The sequence below is a fragment of the Nematolebias whitei genome, chromosome 9 (genome assembly GCF_014905685.2).
Source record: "Nematolebias whitei isolate Nwh7 chromosome 9, NemWhi1, whole genome shotgun sequence".
NCBI classification, from domain to species: Eukaryota; Metazoa; Chordata; class Actinopteri; order Cyprinodontiformes; family Rivulidae; genus Nematolebias; species Nematolebias whitei.
The window spans coordinates 26,262,718-26,287,782 of NC_056506.1; the positions used below are offsets into that span (position 1 = coordinate 26,262,718).

The 25,065-nt window shown below is 38.9% G+C and overlaps 1 protein-coding gene across 1 annotated transcript; it reads left to right on the forward strand.

The window, feature by feature from the left end:
- The first annotated feature begins 703 nt into the window (after nt 1–703).
- LOC119414181 (regulator of G-protein signaling 5-like) lies at nt 704–24,080 on the forward strand. Its single transcript, XM_037681281.1, has 5 exons — nt 704–788; nt 4,539–4,602; nt 22,908–22,969; nt 23,055–23,221; nt 23,802–24,080. The coding sequence occupies exons 1-5, from the start codon at nt 704–706 to the stop codon at nt 24,078–24,080; spliced, it is 657 nt and encodes a 218-aa protein (XP_037537209.1).
- Nucleotides 24,081–25,065: the final 985 nt, after the last annotated feature.

The window sequence follows — 25,065 nt, forward strand, 5'->3', positions numbered from 1 at the left end:
AAACCACACCTTTTCATTTCCACTGTTTTTTTGTTAGCGAGGTTAACTGTTAAATAGTCTAGATTGTAAAAAAAAAAAAAAAAATCTGCAGGCCCTGATGACCTTCCTTCTTATTTCTTAAGGCTAGCTGCACACATCATTGCAGAACTGGTGTCTCACTTCTTTAATCTGTCCATAAGCCAAAACACTGCTTGGTGTGGAAACTTTAGTGGATTCAATGAGCAAAGCATTACAGTGCAAACATGTAACTTTTTCCACAATCAAAAAATAACTAATGCTTCCAGTGACTGAACCTGAAACAGGAGCTTAAAAGAAAATTTCAAACTAAATTGTTATTTTTGCTGAATTATTGCTTTGTTTTGAATAGAGATTTTTCTGAGAACCAAAAAGACTTGCCAACTCAGAATGAAAAAAAAGTGTTTATTTTCAGGTGATGGAGAGTGATGGGACCGGGTGGATCTGCAAACTGGATGATATGGTGAGTAACTTGTAATCATGAAGAAGCACTTATTAGATTCAGACAGAAGGTAATGAATCTTACTTTGCTGTTTTCCCTTTCTGGTGCTGAGGAGGAGGTTGGAGGGTTCCAGATCTGGGCTAGTAGAAGATGGATTCTAGGAAGTAAGCAGTTGCTTGAGGGAGAGCAACAAGTGGGACCAGAGGTGATCGGTGAAATCCGTAATGTCCAGTTCGTATTTTCAGAATGAGTGATGAAGACAAGTGGTTCCAGGTTTTGTACGATGGGGCACAGATGAGCGAATTCACAGGAAGTGGCTCGAGGGACGAAGGTAAGCTCTCTCAATGGGTGACTGAAAGAACATGAAAGCAGATATTAATTAAATAGGTTTAATCACAACAAAACCAAAATGGCTGTAGCTTGAATTCACTGTTGGAAAACCAACGCTCAAGTGCCAGTATGTGACTAAGCTTCCCTACTGTCATGCTTAGTCAGACCAACAACAGCAACTGCAGGTGATGAGCTGCACCTGTTGCTCATGAGCTGTAGGAAGGTGATTAGTGAAAAGCAAAAGAAGCAGAAACTGGAATCCTGACAGTTGTAACGCCTGTGAATGACCACAATGCCACCAGTGTGAAAATAAAAGATGTCAAACAAAGTAAAATGGTAAAATAACTTCAGTGACAATAATTCCAGCTTCTATGGTGTATTTTCAGGAATTTCCTAATCCAAGTTAACAATGAAAGTAACAAACTAATGAAATTATTTAGCACAGTTTGTATGTACAGTAAAAGTGCTAAGAAGAACTTCCTCACTGAATAAAAGTGGAGAGCATCCTGTGCTCCAGCATCAACGTGTGGCATGGAGGCTGCACAGCTGCAGAAAGAAAAGCTTTGCAGAGAGTGGTGAAGGCTGCACAGAAGATGTTGGAGTCATCCTCCCCACCATCACAGACATCTACACCTCCAGATGCAGGAAGAGGGCCACCTGCATCATGAAGGACCCCACTCACCCAGCTCACACACACTTTTTGCCCCGCTCCCCTCAGGAAGGAGGTTAAGGAGCATTAAGTGTAGAACCACTAGACTGAGGAACAGCTTCTACCCTGAGGCTGTTAGACTCATGAATCTCTAACCAGAATAATCACTGTGAAAAAAAATCACATCATGTTGCTGCTGATCTGTTTCATGTTGATGTGTTCATGCGTGCTCATCTGCTCACACAGACTCATGTTCGTGCTGCTGTTCAGCGTAATGTTTTTATGCTACTAGTGCTTAGTTTATTCTTAGTTAACGTTTTTCTTAGTTCATATCTTAGATCTTATTAGTTTTTCTTTTACATTTTATTGTTAGATGTAACTGGAACCCTGTGTATATAATTTCGTTGCACCACATATATGACATGTGGTGCGAATGACAAATAAAGAAACTCTGACTCTGTCTCTAACCCAAGGAGACTCAAATTTTCCATTAATCAATTTCCAATCAATTTTCATTAATCAAAAACCAATTTAAACACATTCCTGTTTATAGTATTTTACATTGCTTTACAACCTAGCTGTTTTTGTTTCATTTTTAAATATCATTTTCTTTCATTTGTTCTTAATTTATATGTTTCCTTGTCTACTGTTGTGATTACTCTGTTAAAATCAGGTGTCTCTTGTAGATGAGTCCTCGAGGCTCAATGGGACTAACCTGTATAAATAAAGGTTGAATTAATTTAAGTACAACTGGCTAAACTAAAGTGAATGACACCGAAGAGTTAAACATTTGTCCTGTTGTAAAGATAGCTCAGAACAAGTGGTAGCCTCGTAGTAGCAAGAGTCAGATGAAAGCAAAAGCTTCATGACCTAAAAATCAGAATTAAATGTTGGAATATCCTGAACAACAAGTTTGTGGTCAGTTTAGACTGATCTGCCCCAGACTGGTTTTTATATAGCATACCCAAAAACAGAAGTGACCTTTTCATTCGTTCACGCTCAGTTTGAAATGAAACCACAACAGTCTGCGCAGAAAAAAACTTGTTTGTGTTTGAAGCCTTAAGCAATAATTTAATAGTTTTTAAGAAAGTTTAATAACACTGATGCTCACAAATACTAGTTCAGCTGATTGTGCTTCTTTGGTCAGAAAAATAATAGAAATCATAATAAAAGCAATCAGATCTTCTTCAGCATACATACGATAAAACCAGGAAAATCACTCTGACACAAAAGCACTTCTGTCCATCAACCTGCTGATAAATGTATCATGTTATCATTCCTGTCACCAACCTATCAGCACAGACAGTGGGCCTTCTAACAGCCTTGATGTGAATTGCAAATAAAAACTTGCAATACTCACCCTACCCTCCTCATCATGGCTGCTCTTGTATTATGTAAAGCTCATGTTAAATTAAAAATATATTGCTGATATTTTAACGGAGATGAAAATATGGATTACATATTTTTATAAGGGGCAGCACAGTGGTGCAGTTGGTAGAGCTGCTGCCTCTCAGCGAGAAGGTGGCCCCGCTTCAAGTCCTGGCCTGGAGCTTTTCTGGGTGGAGTTTGCATGTTCTCTCTGTGCATGTGTGGGTTTTCTCCTGGTATTCTGGTTTCCTCCCACAGACCAAAAACATGCATGTTAGGCTGACTGGTAACTCTACCGGTAAATTGTTCATAGGTGAGAGAGTGAATGGCTGTTTGTCTCGTTTGTCTCGTGTCCCTGTGATGGACGAGACCTGTCCAGGGTGTACACACAGTGATTGCTGAATATGGGCACCAGTAACCCCCATGACCTGAAAAGGAAGACGTGGGTAAAGATGATGGATGGATAGATGTTTTTATGAGCTGTGGTCAGATAAGACTAAAATGGAACTTAAAATCTTCAAGGGTAACTCCATGACCTAAAACCTCTTGTCATGCTGAGAACACCTTCTCCACAGTGAAGCATGGTGGTGGCAGCAACATTCTGTGGGGATTGCAAACTGGTCAGAGTTAAAGGAAGCACCTGAAGAGACTTGCTGCCGGAACTGCTGCAGCAACACACCAGTAGATTAAATGCTTGCCTGAATGCTTTTAAAGCGTTCAGCCTATTGAGAGTTTTTTTAAATCTTTCTGTAGGTTTTTCAGCATCTAACATGATCTGTAATTCTTGAGCTATTTTAACAATTCATATTTCAGAACATTCAGCTCATTCCTGCTAAGACGTTTGGTATTTAAGCAATTTGCTTTTTTTTTTTATATTTAGCTTTTTCTGCAATTTTTTCCTCACTGAAAATAAACAGAGCTCTCTTTACATTCTTCAAAGCCTTTGTGCTGTTTACAACCTTTATAGTGTTATATGTTGCATCATTATATGTTCCCATATAATGACGAAATTAGTTCTCTGCATTTAACCCATCACAGGTGAGATACACCCACGTGGAGCAGTGGGCGGCTATTCAAGCACCCGAGGAGCATCTAGGGATTAGGTGTCTTGCTCAAGGGCATCGTGACATGTGGGCATGGCGGGGACTGGAGTTGAACCTGGGACTTTCTGGTTCCAAGTCGGCTGTTCTTTTTACCTTTTGTTGCAGTTCTGCTTGTTTGTGCTCATTTCAGCTTCCTTCAGCTCCTGTTCGTTTCAGTTTTTTTGTTGTTTTTTTAGCTTCTTTTCTGCTCTTTTCACCTTTTTCTAAATTCAGCACAAACAAACCTCTGACTCATGGTGTCAATTTACAGCCAATAACAAAGACTTCAACATACAGTAAATGCCAAACTAAACCTGAACAGGGCATTAGCAAGAATAATCAATCCCTTCACTCACAAACATTGTACACAATCAGAAACATTGCACATATTTTCAAATGGCTACCCAGCATTCTTTGCAGCTCACAGTCTCTCTGGGACTCTCACAGGTAACATGATTTTAGATATGGTTAAGGTTGGCAGACTGAGAAGAACACAGAGCCAGGCGTACAAAGGGAAGTGTTTTGATTTACAGGTGCCAGAGTTCGGGGCTGGAAGGGTAAAAAGCACAAGCTGAGTATCTTTGTATTTCTTTAGATTTAGAATAATGACTGGGTTTTGAAGGTGATCTTTTCTTATTGATGTGTTTTGTAGATGGAGCCAGAGAGGAGTGGGAGACAAGGTCCTATTCCACAGGAGAGTTGAGGATCCAGGGGAGGTGAGTATCAGTGGAGAGTGGAGCTGGTTGTTGTTGGCACAATGTTGTTGATCCAGGTTGTTGTTTGATGATTGAAGCATGAGATCTCATGCTGATCTCATGCTGATCTCATGCGGCTGCATTCATTCATACTCATCTGGTTCGGTGTTTTTGTACTGTTAAGTGTTTAGTGTATTTCTTAGGTCATATCTTAGATCTTATTACTGTTTTTCTTTTACAATTTATACTTTGTTGGATGTAACTGGGATCCTGTGTACACAATTTTGTTCCATCACATGTACCACATGTGAAGTGAATGACAATAAAGAAAACCTTAACCTTGACCTATAGAACAAGATCGGGTCGCAGCGGAGTCACAAGGAGCGAGGAGGTCTTGGGAGACGTGACGTGGAAGTTGTTGAAGAAAATCACAAGGGTTAGTCAAAACCTGTTTAGAAACAGGTTTAATTAATTACCAAATGGTATGATAATGTCCCAACACTGGAAGAACATCTGGCAGGAGCTTTTAGACTCAGCAGAGCAGTCCTTCCGAATGAGCAGGTGTGGAGTGATGGCTGATTACGATGAGCGGCAGCTGTGGAGAAAGTGAGTGTGGCTGGAAACCTAGGACTCTTATGTGATAGAAAGTCAAATGTATCTACTGCACTAAGCAAACTTTTATAGTCACATGTTGGTAAATGAAGTGTTCACCATGTTTGCCTGGGCCTCCTAGAAGCTCAGGCTGATAAAGAGTTTCTTCATCACGAATCTCCTGTACTCCTAAAAAGTACTCACTGACCTTCAGATTATCTCATATCCCTCATCCTCCCTTACTGTTAAAATAATGATGACTTGGCTGTTTTCCCGACTTGGATCTTAGATTCCAGGCCTCATCTTATCTGAAGAAAACCACCTGCTGAAACATCCTGTCTTCTTAGAACTTCTGTATTAGGAAATGTGTGTCTGTGTAACTAAAGCTCTATAAAGGTCAGTGAATCCTTTGTTCGGGGCTTCACCTTGCACTGCAGGCAGAGGGAGCCTTTGGACGCTTGTTGGAGCCTCCGAAATAAAGACACTTGCAAGATCAGATCTGATCTCTTCATTTAGTCTCAGCAAACTTATATCTCACTGTTTGTTAAAGTTTCCACGATACTTACAAAAAGGAGAACTTTGTGAGTCTGGAGGAAAATAAATAATGTTCAACAGAGACAGACATCTTTGCTTTAATTTGGGGCCTACAAATATCTGTGCTTTGCCGTTAATACTGTTTAATTAGGCCTTAGTTAGCAGAAGCATGAGTCGAAAGGCTGCACGCTCTCGCAGGACTCTTCCTCTCCAACTGAGTTCTACAGATAGGATGGATTAAATTAGTTAATTCGTTATAGTAAAGGACATGAAGTTGTTTGACACACGCGCATCGTGCTCACTTTCAACCCAGCTGAGTTCTGCTCCACCTGTTTTAGTTCTGCTTAAAGCTCACATCTGAGTGGGGCACGGACGCTTCACTTGTGATTTATGAAGTGTTTGAGGAAGAAGTGGTCTGCGCAGCCATTTCATTGTAAATGAGAACTGGTTCTTCATGGACCTCCCTGGAACAACGTCGGCCGTTCAGAGAACATCAAAACGGTCAACATTTATGTTTTATTTTGAAATGCATAAAAATTTGGCAAGTCAGAGATGTTGGAATAATATTTGTGTTAAATAGGAGGCATAGTGTATCATTTTTGTTTTTAATATTGTTTCACATTAGAATATATCTACTTTTATTGAAAGGAAATAAATCTTGAAATGTAATTTCTTTGACTCACACTTTTTTTTTATTGCATTTAGTATTTAATGCAGCAAAATAACCTAACTAGGGGCCACTGTGGTGTAGAGGTAGGGCAGCCAACTTGGGTCCAGAAAGTTGCAGGTTCAAATCCCGACCATGCCCGTATGTTGTGGTGTCTCAGAGCAAGACACCTAAGCTGTAATTGCTCCCTGGGCACTTACATAACTGCCCTGCTCCACCTGGGGATGGATGGGTTAAATGTAGAGAACTAATGTTGTCATTGTATGGGAACATACAATGATGACAACACATAGCACACACTTAAAAAGATAACAGATCATTGTAATACCTGGTTTATTTACATAATGACTTCAATTACTGGATGTCGACCCCTGAGCTGCTGGCTTTCCGTAACTTTGGCCCCCTGAGCAATTTGGTTGAATTTAATTGCAGTTAGTCCTGCTCTATAGCTTGTTTAGCAGCTTCAAGCAAAATCCTTCATTAATAAGCATTCACTGAATTTTTGCAGGAAATGCAAATTCTCTAGTCTTTATTTCTGATTTCTTATTTCTCCTACTATTTCTAATTTTGCCTCACACATAGTTTAAAGTGGTCAGTGAGTTGCTTTGTATTTGATTTGCTCTTATTTGATGATTTTTTTTTTTTTGGAAATGAACCTTCTCATTTGAAAGTAAAGTAAAAATAAAATGTTTATTATATCCTTAAATAAACTAAAGTTATAGGTTTATTAAAATCTGATTTGTTAATTGTCAAAACTATTCATTAAAATATAAATGTGATCAACATGTTTTATTTAAAACAGGCTCAAGGATCACTGAGAAACTATTTTAAAAGTCTTCATTTGATCTGAAATGCTGTTGCAGTTCTTATAAGCATTAGGAGAGATCATATTTTTCCAGTTTTAGCTTATCTCCATTGGCTCCCTGTCAAGTCCAGAATAAAATTTAAAATCTTCTAACAAAGTTCTCCACAACCAAACTCCATCTTATATTAAAAACCTTATTGTTTCATATTTTTCTGACAGGGCAGCACGGTGGCGCAACTGGTAGAGCTGTTGCCTCTCAGCGAGCAGGTCCCTGGTTCAAACCCCGGTCCAGGGGCCTTTCTGGGTGGAGTTTGCATGTTCTCTTCGTGCATGCGTGGGGTTTCTCCGGGTGCTCCGGTTTCCTCCCACAGTCCAAAAACATGCATGTTAGGCTGATTGGTAACTCGAAATTGTCCCTAGGTGTGAGTGAGAGAGTGAATGGTTGTTTGTCTCGTTTGTCTCTATGTGGCCCTGTGATGGACTTGCGACCCGTCCAGGGTGTACCCCGCCCCTCGCACAGTGATTGCTGGACATGGGCACCAGCGACCCCCGTGACCCAAAATGGAATAAACGGGTAAAGATAATGGATGGATGGATGGATTTTTCTGACAGAGCACTTCACATTCAGACTGCAGGTTTACTTGTGGTTCCTAGAGTTAACTAAAAATAGAACGGATGGCAAAGTTTTTTATGAAAACATATCAAGTTTCTGTCCTTGAGGCTGACAGCATTTCCACTTTTAATAGTCTTAAAACTATCCTTTTTGATAAATCTAGTTAGAGATGGCGTGGGTTTCCTGAGCTATCCTTTAGTTATACTGCTAAACACTACACATTTTGTCGCTCTGCAGCTCTTTACTTGCTCTACTCTACCAGTTTGTATTTGTAACTATTGCTGCCATTAACAGGCAGCACGGTGGCGCAACTGGTAGAGCTGCTGCCTCTCAGCAAACAGGTCCCTGGTTCAAACCCCGGTCCAGGGGCCTTCTGGGTGGAGTTTGCATGTTCTCTCTGTGCATGCGTGGGTTTTCTCCGGGTACACTGGTTTCCTCCCACAGACCAAAAACATGCATGTTAGGCTGATTGGTAACTTTAAATTGTCCCTAGGTGTGAGTGAGAGAGTGAATGGTTGTTTGTCTCGTTTGTCTCTATGTGGCCCTGTGATGGACTTGCGACCTGTCCAGGGTGTACCCCACCCCTCGCACAGTGATTGCTGGACATGGGCACCAGCGATCCCCGTGACCCAAAATGGAATAAACGGGTAAAGATAATGGATGGATGGATGGATGCTGCCATTAACTTTGTGTTCTTTGTTTTTCTTCACATAGAAAGCACAACTGGACTTGTCATTCTGTTTTTGTCTGTCTCTTTCCTCTCTAACCCCAGCCAGTCGTGGCTGATAAGCCATTCATCCTGGTTCTCCAGAAGTCGTCCTCCTGTTTAGAGAGAATTGTTCCTGTAGCCTGCAACCCCACAGGTGCTTGTGTTGGGAGACTAAATCAAAGTTAAGATTAAACAATCTGCTGGTTTCCCTAAATAAACATCTTTATACTCATTTCCATCATTTAATGTAATGAATTTACTGTTGTGTATCCAAAAAGGATGGAAATGACTCTGTGTATTTTGGTTTTAATATTCATCTGTTTTCCTGATGCATGCTCAATAATCCAGGTAGAAAAATCCAAAAAAGTTCAATCTGGTCCTCTGGACATTCAAAAAAACAAAAAACAAAACAAAGCAAAAAAATCTAGAAACGTTTCGTCTCTCATCCAAGAGACTTCCTCCAGACTGAGGCATGTATGCGTGTGTTTCTCTGTTATCAAAATATTTCATTATTCATTGGACAAATTTTAAGACTCTCAAAAAGTAATCAATGCACATGTTCCTGTATAATATCAACTTTTATGTTTCTAGAGTCAATCTGATTCAGTAGGGCCTCAGTGACGTGCAGTCAGGGGGCAGGTGAAGCAATTTTTTTTCCATTCAACTTTTATTTATACACGGTGAAAGAAAAATGCCTCATCTGTCATCATGAAAAGTAAAATATTAAGAATGATAAGGGAAAATACATTTAACCACTAGACTGTTCTATAAAACTGTTTTCTGAATTATTTCCACACTTCAATGGTCAAAATCGCAAAATTTACACATTGCCTATTCAAACATGGAAGAAGTGCACTGGTTGAGGCAGTGTAGTGCTCTGGTTCACCTCTGGGGGCGCTGTGTCATATAAAATATATTAAGTAGTTGGCTGGTGTATGCCTATTGCTGTCTCTCTTTATATCGCCAGTATACGTTTGATTACACATGTGCTACACATGCTGATGTTCTACAGCCTAGGTCACTAAAAGGCAGACTCCAGTCCAGATCCGGACCGAAATGATGTCTCATGCAGACCTGAACCTTTACACTGCGCGTATTTTGAGTGAATCCACACCTTTCTCTCTGCAGTTCAGCTGTTCATTTACAGTCTTTCTAATATATTGAATGAATGTGTGTGACTTATTTCTTCTTTCTAATCTGTCATAATGCACGGTGAAAATACACAGGGTGAGGCATAAAGTACCTTGCTGCACTGATAGGGGGCAGTGCTGCCCCATAGGGACAATGAAACATCGCTGTGCGTTCTTCTGTTACGCAGAGGGGTGGCCATGGGAGAAGCAAAAGGTACACTCATTTAAATTTGTTTAGACAAAATGGAAGATCATATCTCAAAACTAAAGGATTTTTCTAAACTCGATTTTCAGTCGAAACAGAAGGTGTTAGAGAGAGGAATGAAAAAAAGGCTAATTTGAAATATAAGCTTCTATTTTGGATTCATATATGTGAACATCGATTCCAGACAGTCAGTGTCTCATCTGTCACCAACCTCACCGCACGTCACTGGTCTGTCTGTCTGTTAGCAAGAAGGCCCTGAGTTCAATCCTCAGCTTGGACCAGGGGTCTTTCTGTGTGGAGTTTGCATGTTCTACTCATGTTTGTGGGGGTTTTCCCTTGGTGCTCTGGTATCCTTTTAAAGTCCAAAAAACATGCATGGTAGGCTGCCTTCATGTCCTGTCCTTTCTTGCAAAAGAGATCTGTGATCTCAATGGGATTTGCTTGGGTAAGTAAAGGTAAATAAAATAAAATAAACATATTTCCAAAGAATGGGAAAGAGGGAAGTTTACAAATTAGACCTACAAAGAAAAGCTGAAACATGAACATGACCTTAAGAAAAATAATGTCTACTCGGGAAAATATATCTTCCTGATTAACACAAGTCTCCATAAAAATATGAGACAAGTGACTAGACGTCAAGCATGTTTCATGTAAAGAAAATTGAAATTTTTCACACAGAACAACAAACAGTACTTTACAACTGAGGAAAAACTTATTTTTGAGTTTTCCAAACTGCTTGTTACGGTTATAATTAAGTTGATTCCAGATTATGTTTGGTCTTAAAGGACTTTTAAACCATGTCATCCTGACTTCTGGATCGTGATTCATTATCAGCATGCAAGTATTTTTTAATGCCCACACTGTGTTTTATCCACAAGCAGAACTGTTTAAGCCTGTCTCTGGAAAGAAAACAGATGCTCAGTCATATTGTAGAAAACATTGCTACACATCTAGGACTCAAAGATGTTTGTGTACAATCACATGCTTAAGCCAGTAGTCAATATGCGTGCGAAGGTAGAATGAAAATTAAAAACCTGGCCTTAAAATAAACACTTACTGTAAAGTCATGTTTCTGTCACCAAAGTTCCTGCTTATTGATCCAGGTATAAATCCAACAATGTTCAGTCAGGTTATCTGGACGGATTCTTTTGTTGCTGAGATGTTTCATCCTTCATCCGAAGGACTTCTTCAGAACTTCTTCAGGACTTCTTCAGTCTGAGGAGCCCACCATCATCATCTTTCTATCATTTTGAGTGATGTGTTGTGTAAAGTAAATCATTCCTGTCTCGCCTGTTGTAAATAGTTTAACTATATAACACTGACTTTTCTTATAATGTATACTGTATTTTATACAATATCAATGATACTGTTTCTCCCCCCTCCAAAAAGAACAAATTTATTATTTAACCCAAAGCACACTTTTGTTTTGTTTGCATTAATTCATGCCTCAACACATCTTGAAGTAAGTCAAATCTGCAAAATTTTAAAGCAGTTCATGTGAACACCATTTTATAATGTTTTACATCATCGGTTTTGCATGGCACAAATATTTACACTGAATCCTGTGTTGGTTTTTGTTTACAACTATTCAGCAGTGGAAAGCTGTAGTGCTTTTAAAGCAGCTCAAAATAATTTCTGCCAGGGATTTGCATAATATTTCTACAGAAACAACTGTGTAATGAAACACTGAATGTTAAAAAGCATTGAATGTAGGTCTTGGTTTGCCTTTAGATTCTGCTTTGTGGTTGGACTTTGGTCCAGTGCAGTAAGCAGATCTGCTTTCCATTTTGGAGGTCATTTCCAAAGATTTGCTTGAGTTCTGATTTCATTTTGAATGTGTGCAATTTTATTATATCTTTTTTGAATTCAAAGCATCACAATGTGCCCGATATCAGACAGAAATGTCTCAGAATTTTAACCAACAGCTGTCAACTGAGTCGGTTGGACAACAAGTATGAAATGTCTCATTTTGTGCTGCAGTGTCAAGCCAATCTTTATCAGAGTCAGAGTCAGAGATTCTTTATTGTCATTCACACCACATGTGGTACATGTGGTGGAGCGAAACTGTACACAGGGTCCCAGTTACATCCAACAATAAAAAGTAAAAGAAAAACAATGATAACATCTAAGATATGAACTAAGAAACACATCAAATAAAATATACACTAAGCACTAATAGCATATAAACATTACGTTGAACAACAGCACGAACATGAGCATGAGTCTGTGTGAGCAGATGAGCACTGGGTCAGACAGGACTTTTTCTACACATCTTCTAATGGTTTAAAGAAAGTTTGAGGCAAACACTTTGTTTATTTGACCTTTGTGTTTCATTTGGAACAAAATGACTGTGAAACATTCAGCTACCTACTCCAATATGTTAACCAGAAAATATGGCCTGGTTTTGGTTTAATTAGACTCGGAAACTTTGCAAGTTCCTTTGTACTCTTTTACAACAATTTACAACATACCTCGGATTTGGTGCATATTCATTGCCAACTTTAAAAAAAAATCATAAATCAACAAAAACACAACAATGCATGCAGGGTTAATTTTAAGCTAACAGCGAACAGACCTTCAGGTGTGTGAAACCTCGTCACAAACAGGACTGAACAACAATTAGTGTAATTAACAACTGTTAAGTAGGATGAGACTCTTTTTAACACCAAGCATCAGGATGTCTCCTTTAGCTGCCTAACTTGAAAAACAAAATCAAACCGAGCTCTTAAAATGGACAAACTTTGTCACAAATTGGAAATGTTTAATACAAGCCAAACCACAACAGAAAACAGTTTACAAAAGACTTTTAAACTTTTCTGAATTATATTAAGCAATGCTCATATGTTACCTTCAAATGTTGAAATATTCATTAATTATGATAAGAACTTTGAAAGGCCTCACATGGGGCACCAAACATGTAGCATAAATGAGTGAATGGAGGAAGAATGGTTACACTGGCTCCTCACTTTACTACACTTAAGCCCCTTTTTCACAGCTCCTCTTCAGCCCGGTTGGGCTCGGTTCAACTAGACTCAGTTCGGTACACGTTGTGTTTCCATAGACCCTTTCAGTACTGGTTCTAGTGGGTGGGGTTCAAACTGACGTCACGCGCCTCACCAGCTGGTGGCAGTGAAATCAGACAGTGTTCTGATGTCATGTTTTTGTGCCAGCTCGGCTCACTTGGTCTGCTTGAGAAGAAGGCACCAAAAAAGGGGCCAGTTCCACAAAAAATGGACAATGGAAAAGGGCTCAAAACTGTAACAAACTGAGCCAAACCGGGCTGAAGAGGAGCTTTGGAAAAGGCCCATTATTTTGCACTCATTAAACCAGGGCACCAACAGGTCATTTGGCTGTTTACTGACCAGCAGCAACTTAATTAATATATTCACCCTTTAATAATCAGAATCCAGTCACTGAAGTAAAATCAGTTAATTACAGGGAAATCTAGGGTTGGGCATTGAGTGTCAAAAATTGATTGGAACTAACGTATGTAAGAACATACAACATTTCACGTATTTCATAATAATAATTGCAAATAATAATCAACATCATTCATGTTTTAAACATGTCATAATGAAATAAAACAAACTTATTTCATGAATATGTTTTTCTGTATCAAAAGCTTTAAAGAAACGTGTAAACATTTGTCAAACTGTAAGTGAATAAGTGTTCTAGGGCAACAAATCTATAAAAACACAAGACATTATTCGGGGCGAAGTAACTTTATAGGAAACCAGGTTTTCAATTCAACCGTTATTTATACAGGTTAGCCTCATTGAGCTTCAAGGACTCATTTACAAGAGAGACCAGTTTTAAACAAAGAACACAGATAACAACAGCAGACAATCACAAAAAAAAACCATATAAAATGAAAAGTAAATGGATGAAATTATTTTAAAAAACAGCTACATTACAAAGCAATATAAAAAAACTAAGAACAGGAACATGTCCGCGTTGGTTTTTACCATGAACTTAGCAGTTGTTTAAAGTCACTTAGAGAAGTCAAGATCAATATCTTAAGATCTTTTTGCAAAGTGTTCCAGGAAACGAGTAAAGTAGGAGAAGGCCCTTTTGCCAAGTTCAGTCTGAACTAAGGGAACACTGCATGTAATAATGTCCTGATAGTGCACGCTGTAGCTGCACTCACACAGAGACATGTAGGAGGAGTTGTATGAAGGCAGTAGACCAAGAAGTGATTTAAAGATGAAAATGTACCAGTGAGAGAGTCTTTGTGAAGTTAATGATGACCAGTTAACCAGTGAATACAGAGTGCAGTTATGGTTACGATTGTTACAGCCAGTTCTCAGCTGCTTTCAGTCAGAATAACAATTGTGTCACTGAATGTATAAACGAGCATACTGAGGAACTTACCAGTAGTTCATGGTTTCATCTCATATGTCAGTCTGTTTTGGACACCGTAGCTCCACTGAAGGACAGACTGACTAAGACAAAATCTGAGCCCTGGCAGAATGATCAAACTCGTGCTGTTAGACGCGAGTGCCGTAGAGCTGAGCAAAAGTGGAAAAGTGAAAATCTGCAAGTATCATTTCAAATTTTAAGGAACTGTTGGCGTCGTTATCAGAAAGTTTTAAAATATGCTAAATGTAATTCATCCATCCATCCATTATTTTTACCTGCTTCTTCCATTTTGGGTCAAGGGGGTCGCCGGTGCCCATGTCCAGCAATCATTGTGTGAGGGGCGGGGTACACGCTGGATGGGTCGCAAGTCCATCACAGGCTAAATGGAATTATTTCTCCTAAATCCTTTTATCAAATTGTCAAAGACCTCGTGTTTTATTTAAGACCATTGCTTCTGTTTTTAACACCCCACAGACTGACTGCATCAAGCCCTCCCCTGTTGTGTGTGAAGATTTCTTTCACTTCTTTATTGATAAGGTTGCCTCTACTAGGGCTTCAATCCTACACTCTGCACATGATACGTCGGTTTTTGTTCCCTGCTGTGCTGTCTTTGGCAGGTTTGTGCATGTTACTCTCTCCCTCTTGCAAAAGACTGCTGATCAGTTGAAGCCCTCATGTTCTCCAGATGATGTGATTCCTCCTCGACTATTTAAAGAAGTTCTGCCTACTATAAGAGCCTCTGTTTTGACACTTATTAATAGCAATAGCAGTTTGTCCTCAGGTGTGGTCCCTCAAAATTTCAAACATGCAAATGTGCAACCTCTGATAAAAAAAAATAAATAAAAAAACAGGAATGGATACTGCTGTTCTTGCAAATTTTAGGCCTATATCTAAATTATCTTTTATCTCAAAAATCCTTGAGAAGATCATTTTTAACCAATTAATGGCTTTTCTGGAGAAACATAATATCCTTGAGGTTTTTCCAATCTGGTTTTAAAACCTTACACAGCACAGAATCAGCTCTTTTAAGAGTTTTTAATTACATATTTTTAGTAACTGACTCTGGGGACTGTGTTGTTCTTGTGCTTAGACTTTGCTGGATTTGATACAGTGGACCATGAACTTTTAATCTCTTGCTTGAATCAGTGGGTGGGTGTCAGGGGTGCAGTACTGAAGTGGTTCAGGTCATTTTTGGCAGACCAAACTTTTTGTGTCAGTCTTGGTGACTTTGTGTCCTCCACTGCTCGCCTCCCATGTGAGTTGCCCAGAGCTCAGTCCTGGGCCCACTACTATTTTCTCTTTACTTGCTTCCACTTGGTTCCATACTTAGGAAGCATGGTATTTCCTTCCACTGTTATGCCGATGACAGTCAGATATATGTCCTTCTCAAAAAAACAGATCTGTACTCTGTCAATTCGTTGCTCAGGTGTCTTGATGACATAAAAGCCTGGATGGCTCTTAACTGTTTAAATTTTAATGATAAAAAAACAGAAGTGATGATTTTTGGTGGTACCACTGGCCCCCTCCTGTAGATCAGGGATTCTTGGCCCAGTTCATCAAGCCCACTGTTACAAATCTTGGGGTGAAAATGGATATGGATCTCAAGCTTGATAGTCAGATAAGTTCAGTTGTTAAATAGAGCTTTTTCCAGTTACGGCAGCTAGCTAAAATAAACCCATTCTTTCACGTCAGCACTTTGAAACAGTAATTCATGCTTTTGTGACCACTAGGCTGGATTACTGTAATGCTCTTTATGTGGGGGTTAGTAACTCCTCCATTGCCCGTTTTCAGATGGTGCAAAATGCTGCTGCACGTCTTTTAACTGGCACATGGCACATTTCCCCCATTTTAGCCTCACTTCACTGGTTGCCCATACATTTTAGGATCAGTTTTAAGGTTCTTTTATTTATTTTTAAATCTCTCAGTGGTCTTGCCCCACCCTACCTCTCCGAGCTGCTACAGCCTTATCCACGTCCCCGCTGATCAGCTGCTCCTGAGTGTGCCCACAAAGCTCAAGCTTAGAGGTGACCATGCCTTCGTTGTAGCAGCTCCTAAACTATAGAACAGTCTGCCTCTCCACATCAGACAGGTCTCCTCACTGCCTTTTTTTAAATCCCATCTTAAAACGTGTCTTTTTTCCAAGGCTTTCGACACCATGTGAGATGTTGATTTTACTATTGTTTTTTGTTTTATACTCCTTTTACTCTTTCCATTTTTATTGCATAGCTGTTTATGTCTTTTTAATTATTTTTTTTTTCTTGTATTTTATTCCTTTTTGTGCTTTTTGACTTGTCTGTACAGCACTTTGGTCCTGTATAGTTTTTTTTTTTAATTGCTTTATAAATAAAGTTTGATTGGATTATGAATCTTAACACACTGTGATAGACAGCATCCAACTTCTGCAGGATATTACAGGAGCATGAAGCATTTACATTTTGATAAAAAATGTCACCCTAGTCAATGGAAGGAAAGAAAGTCACAGTTACAATGTGTTTCCTAGTGTTCAGAGTTAGACACGATCTATTTCGGAAAAAAAACAAAACAGATTTATCCAGTTTTCAGTCCAAAATTGTTATGAAAGATGACCCAAGGGGCAGAAGTCATAGTCAGGAGAGTGCATTTTCATGCTTCTTTGGTGTATAAAAATATAAATAGTAGCTTTTACATGAACTGCAATGACATTTTGAAGTTTGTGCTTGTTTTAAGACAGACAAGTATGCTTTGGAAGTGGGTTGGTGTTAGAGAATTTTCAGTCAAAGGTCATGAATGTTTTATCTTGTGTTTTATATGGTGGCTGAGAACATCTTTTGTTCCTGCCATGAGAACTTGCTGGTCTGTTGTCTCCCAAAACAATCTCTCATCCTGACCTGGAGGCAGACTCACGGTGCCTCCGTGATGCCCATAAACCATATCTGTGTGCTTTTGTCAACAAAAGACTCTGTTCAAGATTCTTTCTGTGCCATTGTACTCTTGCATATGTATTTATGTATGTAACCTGTCCTGAATGTGGCCCTTGTAAGTAAAAGCTGGATAAAAATCTTCATCTGCCATGACTGAACAGGTCTCACTTGTAAATGAGTCTTCGAGGCGCAATGTGACTTATCTGTATAAATAAAGGTTGAATGAGTTGTTGGTCTTCTGAGGACACAAAGTTAGTGAACAATATATTTTTTTCTAACAGCTGGCTTTGACCAGATGTTGTCCGTTAATTAAGTTAAATTAATTTTTGTGGGTTTTTGGCCTTTTTTTAATCTATCCTAATTCTAATCCTATCCTTTTTTTTTTTACTGTTCTATTTTAAGGATCAAAAATTTTTACTTAACTGAGCCACTATGAAATTTGAAAGACTGAATTTGTTTTAATTTAATGTTGCTCAAAGAGCTATCTACAACTGGAAAGATATTTATAGTTTATAGCATTTACTTGGAAAATTACAGCAATAATTCTTCCAAACTGTCATTTACCTCTTTTCTTTACCTCACCACAGTCACACTCACATTATTTATGTTTTTCATTTTCACCCTTCTTGAAATGTGAAATGTTGATTGTAAGATTTAAGTGTTGTTTGTGTTTAATTATGTTTTTTTTTTTTGTCTTCCTTCTCTCATTGTATTGTTATACAGTATAAGCTTCCTTAATACATTGTTTCCATTAGCCTAGTTGTGGAGTTCTCATTGCACTCTTAAAATTCCTAAAGTACCTAAGTACCAGTAGTCATTGGGTTTCCGCCCACAGTAATTGCTCTAAATAAAAAAAATGCATGTACTAAAAAAGACGATGCTTTTAGTTCTGAAGGTGTACACTTGAACTTCCACTATAGAAACAAAATTTAAGTCAATATTTAAGCTTATATTTTCAAACCAAGTTGAATTTGACACAAAAGAATCACACACTTGATGAAACTCTTCATAAAATGTACTTGTTTATTTTTAACATCTTAGAAATATGAGCTTAATTCAACTGATGTAAAAAAAAAAAAAAGTCAAGTGGAAAATATGACTAATGGAATTTCGTTGAAAAATTTAAACAAACTTTTGATCACATGACCTGCTGTGGTTAAGAATAAGTCCGACTTGAATGGTTAGTTAAGTGACGAAGGGAAAAAATGGGAGTTGTGTCACAAACTCGCACATAACATTCATGTGGCTCCTACAAGACAAATAGTAAAGGCACTGCAAAGGATTTGTTGGTGTAACTCTGAAATGTGGAATTAGACTCCGACTCCAGTCAGGATCCAGTATGAGCCTGCAAAGCTGATAACCTTTAGAGGAATTCTTCTGAGGATTGTGCTGCATCATGTATATGAAGAGATACACGGAATAATATTTCACAAAGGATATAATTTTAATTAGTTCAACAATGATTCGGTTCTCCAAGTCATCGCATATGGACTTTAAGGGCACAAAGCAAATGTAAGTCAAGTACTTTTTATTTGTAATGCTATCCCAATAAATAATAAGAATAATAAAGATAGTATGTTGGCTAAAATGTAAAAAAACATACAATGATTTCATCTCCGTGAAACATAGTAAAAATGATAAGCTTTAGCTTAAAGTTGCAAATTTTTTCAGGGAAAAAAAGTCAGTTTCAAACTTGATGACAGCAAAATACAACAAAAGGCTGTAAAGGCATGTGTTCCTAAGATTCAGGGACATTTTATAGCTATTCAGGTTTAGTGGCAACCGGTCAGTAAAAGGACTGGGTATGAAAAGAGCATTTTAGTGGCGTTTAATGTTTCAGAAGCTAAAATAAGCAACAGGTTATTTTTTTATATCTATTTTAAAAACACACTTGTTTTCTCTCTAGTATTGAACACAGTGGGATTTAATTTACCAGTAGTATTTTATTGTTCTGCGTTTTTATGTTTTTCTTTCTATGCTTTTAATTAAGTTTTTGGTATTATTTTTATATTAAATTACTGCCATTGATTTTTATTGTTAAGCACTTTGTTACCAAAGTGCTTAACAATAAAAAGCTGCTGTTTTTCAATGTGCTTTATAAATAAAATTGACTGGGCAAGTTGCTTCTCTAGTCTGTGAAAATGCATCTAAACGTGGAAAATCTTCAGAATACAGTCATGTTCCTCTATTTAAAGTTTGGAAAACTTTGAATACTTTATCATCTCTTCTTTCTTTTTCTTTAAGCTGTTCCTTTTTCAGGAGTTGTCAAAGTGAGTCATCCTCCATCTCACCATGTCCTCTATGTACTATATGTCCTCTCTCTTCACTCCAACTACCTCCATGTCCTCTCTACTTGCATCCATGTTCTCCTCTTTGTCTTTTTCCTGGCAGCTGCATTTCTAACATCCTTCTACCAGTATACCCACTGTCCCTCCTCTGGACATGTCCAAACCATCTCAGTCTGACTTCACTAATTTCATCTTCCAGGGATATCTCCCAGATCTCATTCCTAATATTATCCATCCTTGTCATTCTCGAGTAGAACCTCAACACCTTATCATCTACAGCTCATAATATCATCTGAAGACTTCAAGAATTTGGAGATATCTCTGAGCTCAAAGGACAAGGCTGAAAGTCAATATTGCATGATCTCCATGGTCCCAGTGGCATTAAAAACAGGTCTAATTCTTTTTTGGACATCACTCCATGGGCTCAGGAACACTTTCATAAATCCATCCATCCATTATCTTTACCCGCTTATTCCATTTTGGGTCACGGGGGTCGCCGGTGCGCATGTCCAGCAATCACTGTGCGAGGGGCGGGGTTCACCCTGGACGGGTCGCAAGTCCATCACAGGGCACTTTCACAAATCATTTTCTGTAAACACAGTTCACTGTGCCATCCATAAATGCTGGTTATGCTCTATAATTCAAAAACAGTTATAAGTAAACACCAATTAAAAACACTTCTTCCATCTTCTCTCGTCCAAAGCTGATTTAAAATAAACTGAGGCAAGGTGTGAAACTGTTCTGTGACCAGCTTAATCAAAAAATTAAAATTTAGTTTGGAAACAAAATACACCACATTCTTAACACTATAGATGAGAAGGACCAGCTAGCCTGTTGCATGTTTAAAATCCTACCTCTCTGATAGTATAGGGGTGCATTAGCGTCTCTTGGATAGGCAGATCACACATCTGGAATGCAGTGAAGAAGCTAAACTATTATGCAAAAATACAGTCAAGACTTCACATGGGCACATACAAATAAAGGAAATTATTCATTTTCTTGAACTTGGTACTAAGGAGCATATCTTCACACACACACACACACAATGTTGTCACTGTAGTCACCATCAAGGTATGGATCCTCCTCTTCAGATAAACTATGACTCCATCCATTCATCCATTATCTTTTACTCGCTTCTTCCTTTTTTCGGGTCACGGGGGTCACTGGTGCCCATGTCCAGCAGTCACTGTGTGAGAGGCGGGGGACACCTGGACATCAAAGGGACACATAGAGACAACGAGACAAACAACCATTCACTCTCTCACTCTCACCTAGGGACAATTTAGAGTTACCATCAGTCTAACATGCATGTTTTTGGTCTGTGGGAGGAAACTGGAGTATCCGTAGAAAACCCACAAATGCACGGAGAGAACATGCAAACTCCATTCAGAAGGGTCCCCCAGCCAGGACTTGAACTGGGGCGACCCGCTCGCTGACAGGCGGCGTCTGTACCGACTGTGTCACCGTGCTGCCCCACAATATGACTCACAAATTTAAAACTATTTACACCAAAATGAGGCATGAAGGAGATCTATAGGAGAAATACAATGGAGATTTTTTTATTACAAAAATTGTACAACAAATTAAAACCTATTTGTGTCTTTACAAAAAGAAAAGAAAACCAATAATTAATTCAACGCCACACACTGTGACATGTCAATCAACTGGTGTGGCACCTAGGGTGACCCATTATGTTTCAGAGGGGTGGCAGAAGCCACCCCTGCCACCCCTCTGTCTCTGCCCCTGCTGGAAAGGCACTACTGATGCACAAAAGTATATACAGCTTTTAAAACAACACGCTCCCACCCAGATGACATCTTTTCAGGAAGACCGTATATATTTCAATAAGACAATCCTAAACCATATCATTCAACCTTTATTTATACAGGTTAATCCCATTGAGCCTCGGGAACTCATTTACAAGAGAGACCTGATAAATATATACTGCATGTGTTGGATAAATATATTGTTTTTGTCCTTTTGAACTGACTCCACCTGGGAGAGATGCTGAGTGAGCCATAAGGTCATCATCAAAGAGGCAATGAGGTGATGTGGTGTTTTTGCTTTGTTGCTTCAGTAGCACATATTGTATACTAAAACTGGGACGACACGAGAAGATTTTGAACCGGTCTTTACTTGCAAGGGCAGCGTTCACAACAGGTGAAGTTACATGCTTGGTTCCAGGTCATGGATATCTGCACCGGACAATGTGAGAGCCATGTTTTTATACTAAACGCTTATCAGACAGAGGTGAGGTCAAGACGGCCTCGGCTTCCCTGCGCACAGACTCAGAGGCGTCCCTGGAGTTATCAGGTGCGCCTGCAGGCTCCTCTCTGAGAGGAAAACAACTCTCTAACTCACACATATTAATTTAACATTAGTTAGTGACAAACTTCCATAAACCTTGACCTAAATAACACCCCTGGCAGCATGCTTAACCACAGCATGGTTTCTTAACTGGTGCGGTGCAGAGCACCTACTGAAACAAACAAGCATTCACACTCTCACTCATACCAAGGGACAATGTAGTTACCAGGGAACCTAACATGCAAGTTGTTTTTTTCTGTAACCTGACTATCCAGGAAAACCTATACATGCATGGAGAGAACATGCTACTGTAAATCCAGCCACGACTGTCCCAGGCCAGGATGTGATTCTGCTACTTTCTCACCGACAGGTGGCAGCACAACTAACTGCACCACAGTGCCACCACATTTAATGCTTTAACACAAAAATCCTACAATAAAGAAACAGGACTGTCAAATAGCTATAATCCTATAAAACAAGATTGGGTCTAAACATTCCCCTCCGAGCTGTTTGCATCTTGGACGTTTACAGACTGTTGTTAAAAGGAGAGGAAAAGATTCACCGTGGGAAACATGGACCCTGAACAGCTTCAAAGATAAATTACTGCTGCCATCAAATTCAAAATGCATTTATTCTAACAAAAAAGGTGACATCATTTCATCTGGACTAGTTTCTTTAAGGGATGGAAGACTAAACGTTTCTCCCTTAAAGAAACTAGTCCAGATGAAATGATCTCACCTTTTTTGTTGTTATCTACCTGGATGATTGAGTTCGCTATTTTTTTTACCTTTATTTTACCGCCCAACATGTACATTTACTTTGTTTAAACACTAACAGCTTCAAAGATAAATGATTGCAGCCATCAAATTCAAAATATCTTTATTCTACCTCCCACGATGTATATTTGCTTTGTTTAAACACTTGATATGTTCACTATGTGTTTTAATGAATAAAATGGGAGTTTATGAAAGTTGCATGTTGTTACAATAGTCCAGGATTTTCAGAACTGCACAATCAGGCCTTCTGTAATCTAATGACTGAGATTTAAACTCTGTTGTAATGTAAAATAAAATCAGGGTCCATTGCTGTGCAATAAAATCATCTGGGGTTTTAGGTTGTTCCTGTTGCATATTTATATATGATGTCTTGATGGGGGTTTTTTTCTATGAAATAAAAAATGTGAACAAATCATGAACTTTTGTTTTCTTTTGTACTTAGGTTGGACACAGATGAAACCAACTTTTTGGAAGAATCTCTTCAGACAGTCCTTTCCAAGAAAAGTAACTTCTGTCTGCTTTCAGGCAATGCAGCTCTAATGTGGTTCGTTACTGCTCGTTTAGTCATTTCTGTTCTTCTGTGTGAAAGGTGGACAAAGGGCATTGCGGGACTTTTTGAAATCAGAGTTCTGTGAGGAAAACCTGGATTTCTGGCTCGCCTGTCAGGATTTCCAAACGTTTGACCATCCAGAGGAACGAGCACAGATGGCAGTAAAAATTTATGACGAGTTTATAAAGGATGACTCCCCCAAACAGGTAAGAAAAGAGTTAATGAGGTGGGCGTAAAGTACAGGCAGCATGCATTGCACAAATATCAATATGTAAGTGTAGAATTTAAAAATAAAGATATTAAAACATTATCGCTGGAGGCAATCATTAAAATACAGAGTCTTCCATCCATTATCTTTTACCCACTTCTTCCTTTTCGGGTCATGGGGCTCACTGGTGCTCAAATCCAGCAGTCACTGTGTGAGAGGCGGGGGACACCCTGCAGGTCTCCAGTCCATCACGGGGACACATAGAGACAAATGAGACAAACAACCATTCACTCTCTCTCACACACCTAGGGACAATTTAGAGTTACCAATCAGCAGCTTTTTATTGTTTTGTCTTGGTTCACTTGACTTTTGTCATGCATTTTGTATTTCAAATTGTTGATATTTTGTTAGCTTAGATTATTACAAAGATCTAAAATATTAATACACTTTAGCGAAAGACGTTGATGTATGTTGCGATTTTAACAGAAGCTGCACTGGCTTTCTTTAAAATTTCATTATTTCTTTTAAGTACTTGGGTTAATTTAGGTGCACATGACTTATCTTTAACATGTTTGCAGGTAAATCTGGATTTCTACACAAAAGATGAGATCCGAGAGAACCTCCAACAACCACGTTCATCATGCTTTGTTGTGGCTCAGAGGAGAATATACAGCCTGATGGAGAATGACTCTTTTCCACGCTTCACTCAGACGGAGCAGTATAAAGTTTTTATTGATGCTACTTTTAAACAGAGAGGCTTTAGGAAACACCGGATGGCTGTGAGGATAAAGTTACCCAAGGAGGATTTTGGGGGGAACATGCTGCAGAGCAGCCTCCTGCTCTTGCAGAAGGACTGACGTGGTGTTTGCTGTGGATCGTGTAAAACGTTTCCCAGACAGCCTAAGGAAAGGAAAGTGCTGTGCAGACACTTCTCCTTCCTTCTAAATACCCCAAAAGCATGCTATTAGACGAGACTGAGCACCGTGCAAGCAGAGTGGACATGAGTCACTGGAGGAAATGCACGACATTATGCAAACTCAAGACCAGACATCACCCAAATTAAAGCTGTTGTTCCTGATGTGAAATGGCAGAGACACTCAGTCCCGAATGTAAACAGTATTATTTATCAACTATTTATCAAAGACAACTGGTTTCACAGGCTCAAGGTTTTCTGAGTTTGAACAGTAATAATGAAAACTTTAAATGATCATGTCGTGAATCTGGAGGCCTTCTAACACCAGAGTATTACTGATTCAATTGTAGTAAATCATGTGATTTTTAAGACGCTTGCTACATCCCAGTGGTGGAAGAGAAATTGCATCCGGACCTGCAGCTGGTGTAATACCGCCATCTGGTGGTGACTGTAAGAGTTACAGGCAAACTAACTGGTTTTGTTTGCAGAGAAGATTCATTCAACATTTATTTAGACAGGTAAATCCCATTGAGCCTCGAGGACTCATTTACAAGAGAGACCTGATTTCAACAAAGAAAGATGACAACAATAAACAGTTATAAAAAGTCATACTACAGTTTTTTTTTGTTTGTTTGTTTTTTTACAAATAGGATGGCTAAAAGAAAAAGGTAACAAAAAAAACAGCTAGATTCTAAGGTGAATGTAGAAAACTAAAAACAGGAACATGTCTGCATTGGACCCTGCCAGGAGTCCAACAGATTCTTAAAGCCACTTAGAGGTCAAGGTCGAGAGCTTCAAATCTTTTTGTAAGAAATTCCAGGAAACAGGAGTGGAGTACGAGAAGACCCTTTTGACTAGTTCAGTCCTCATTGAGGGAACACTGCAGGTAATAATGTCCTGAGAGCGCACGCTGTAGCTGCACTCACGCA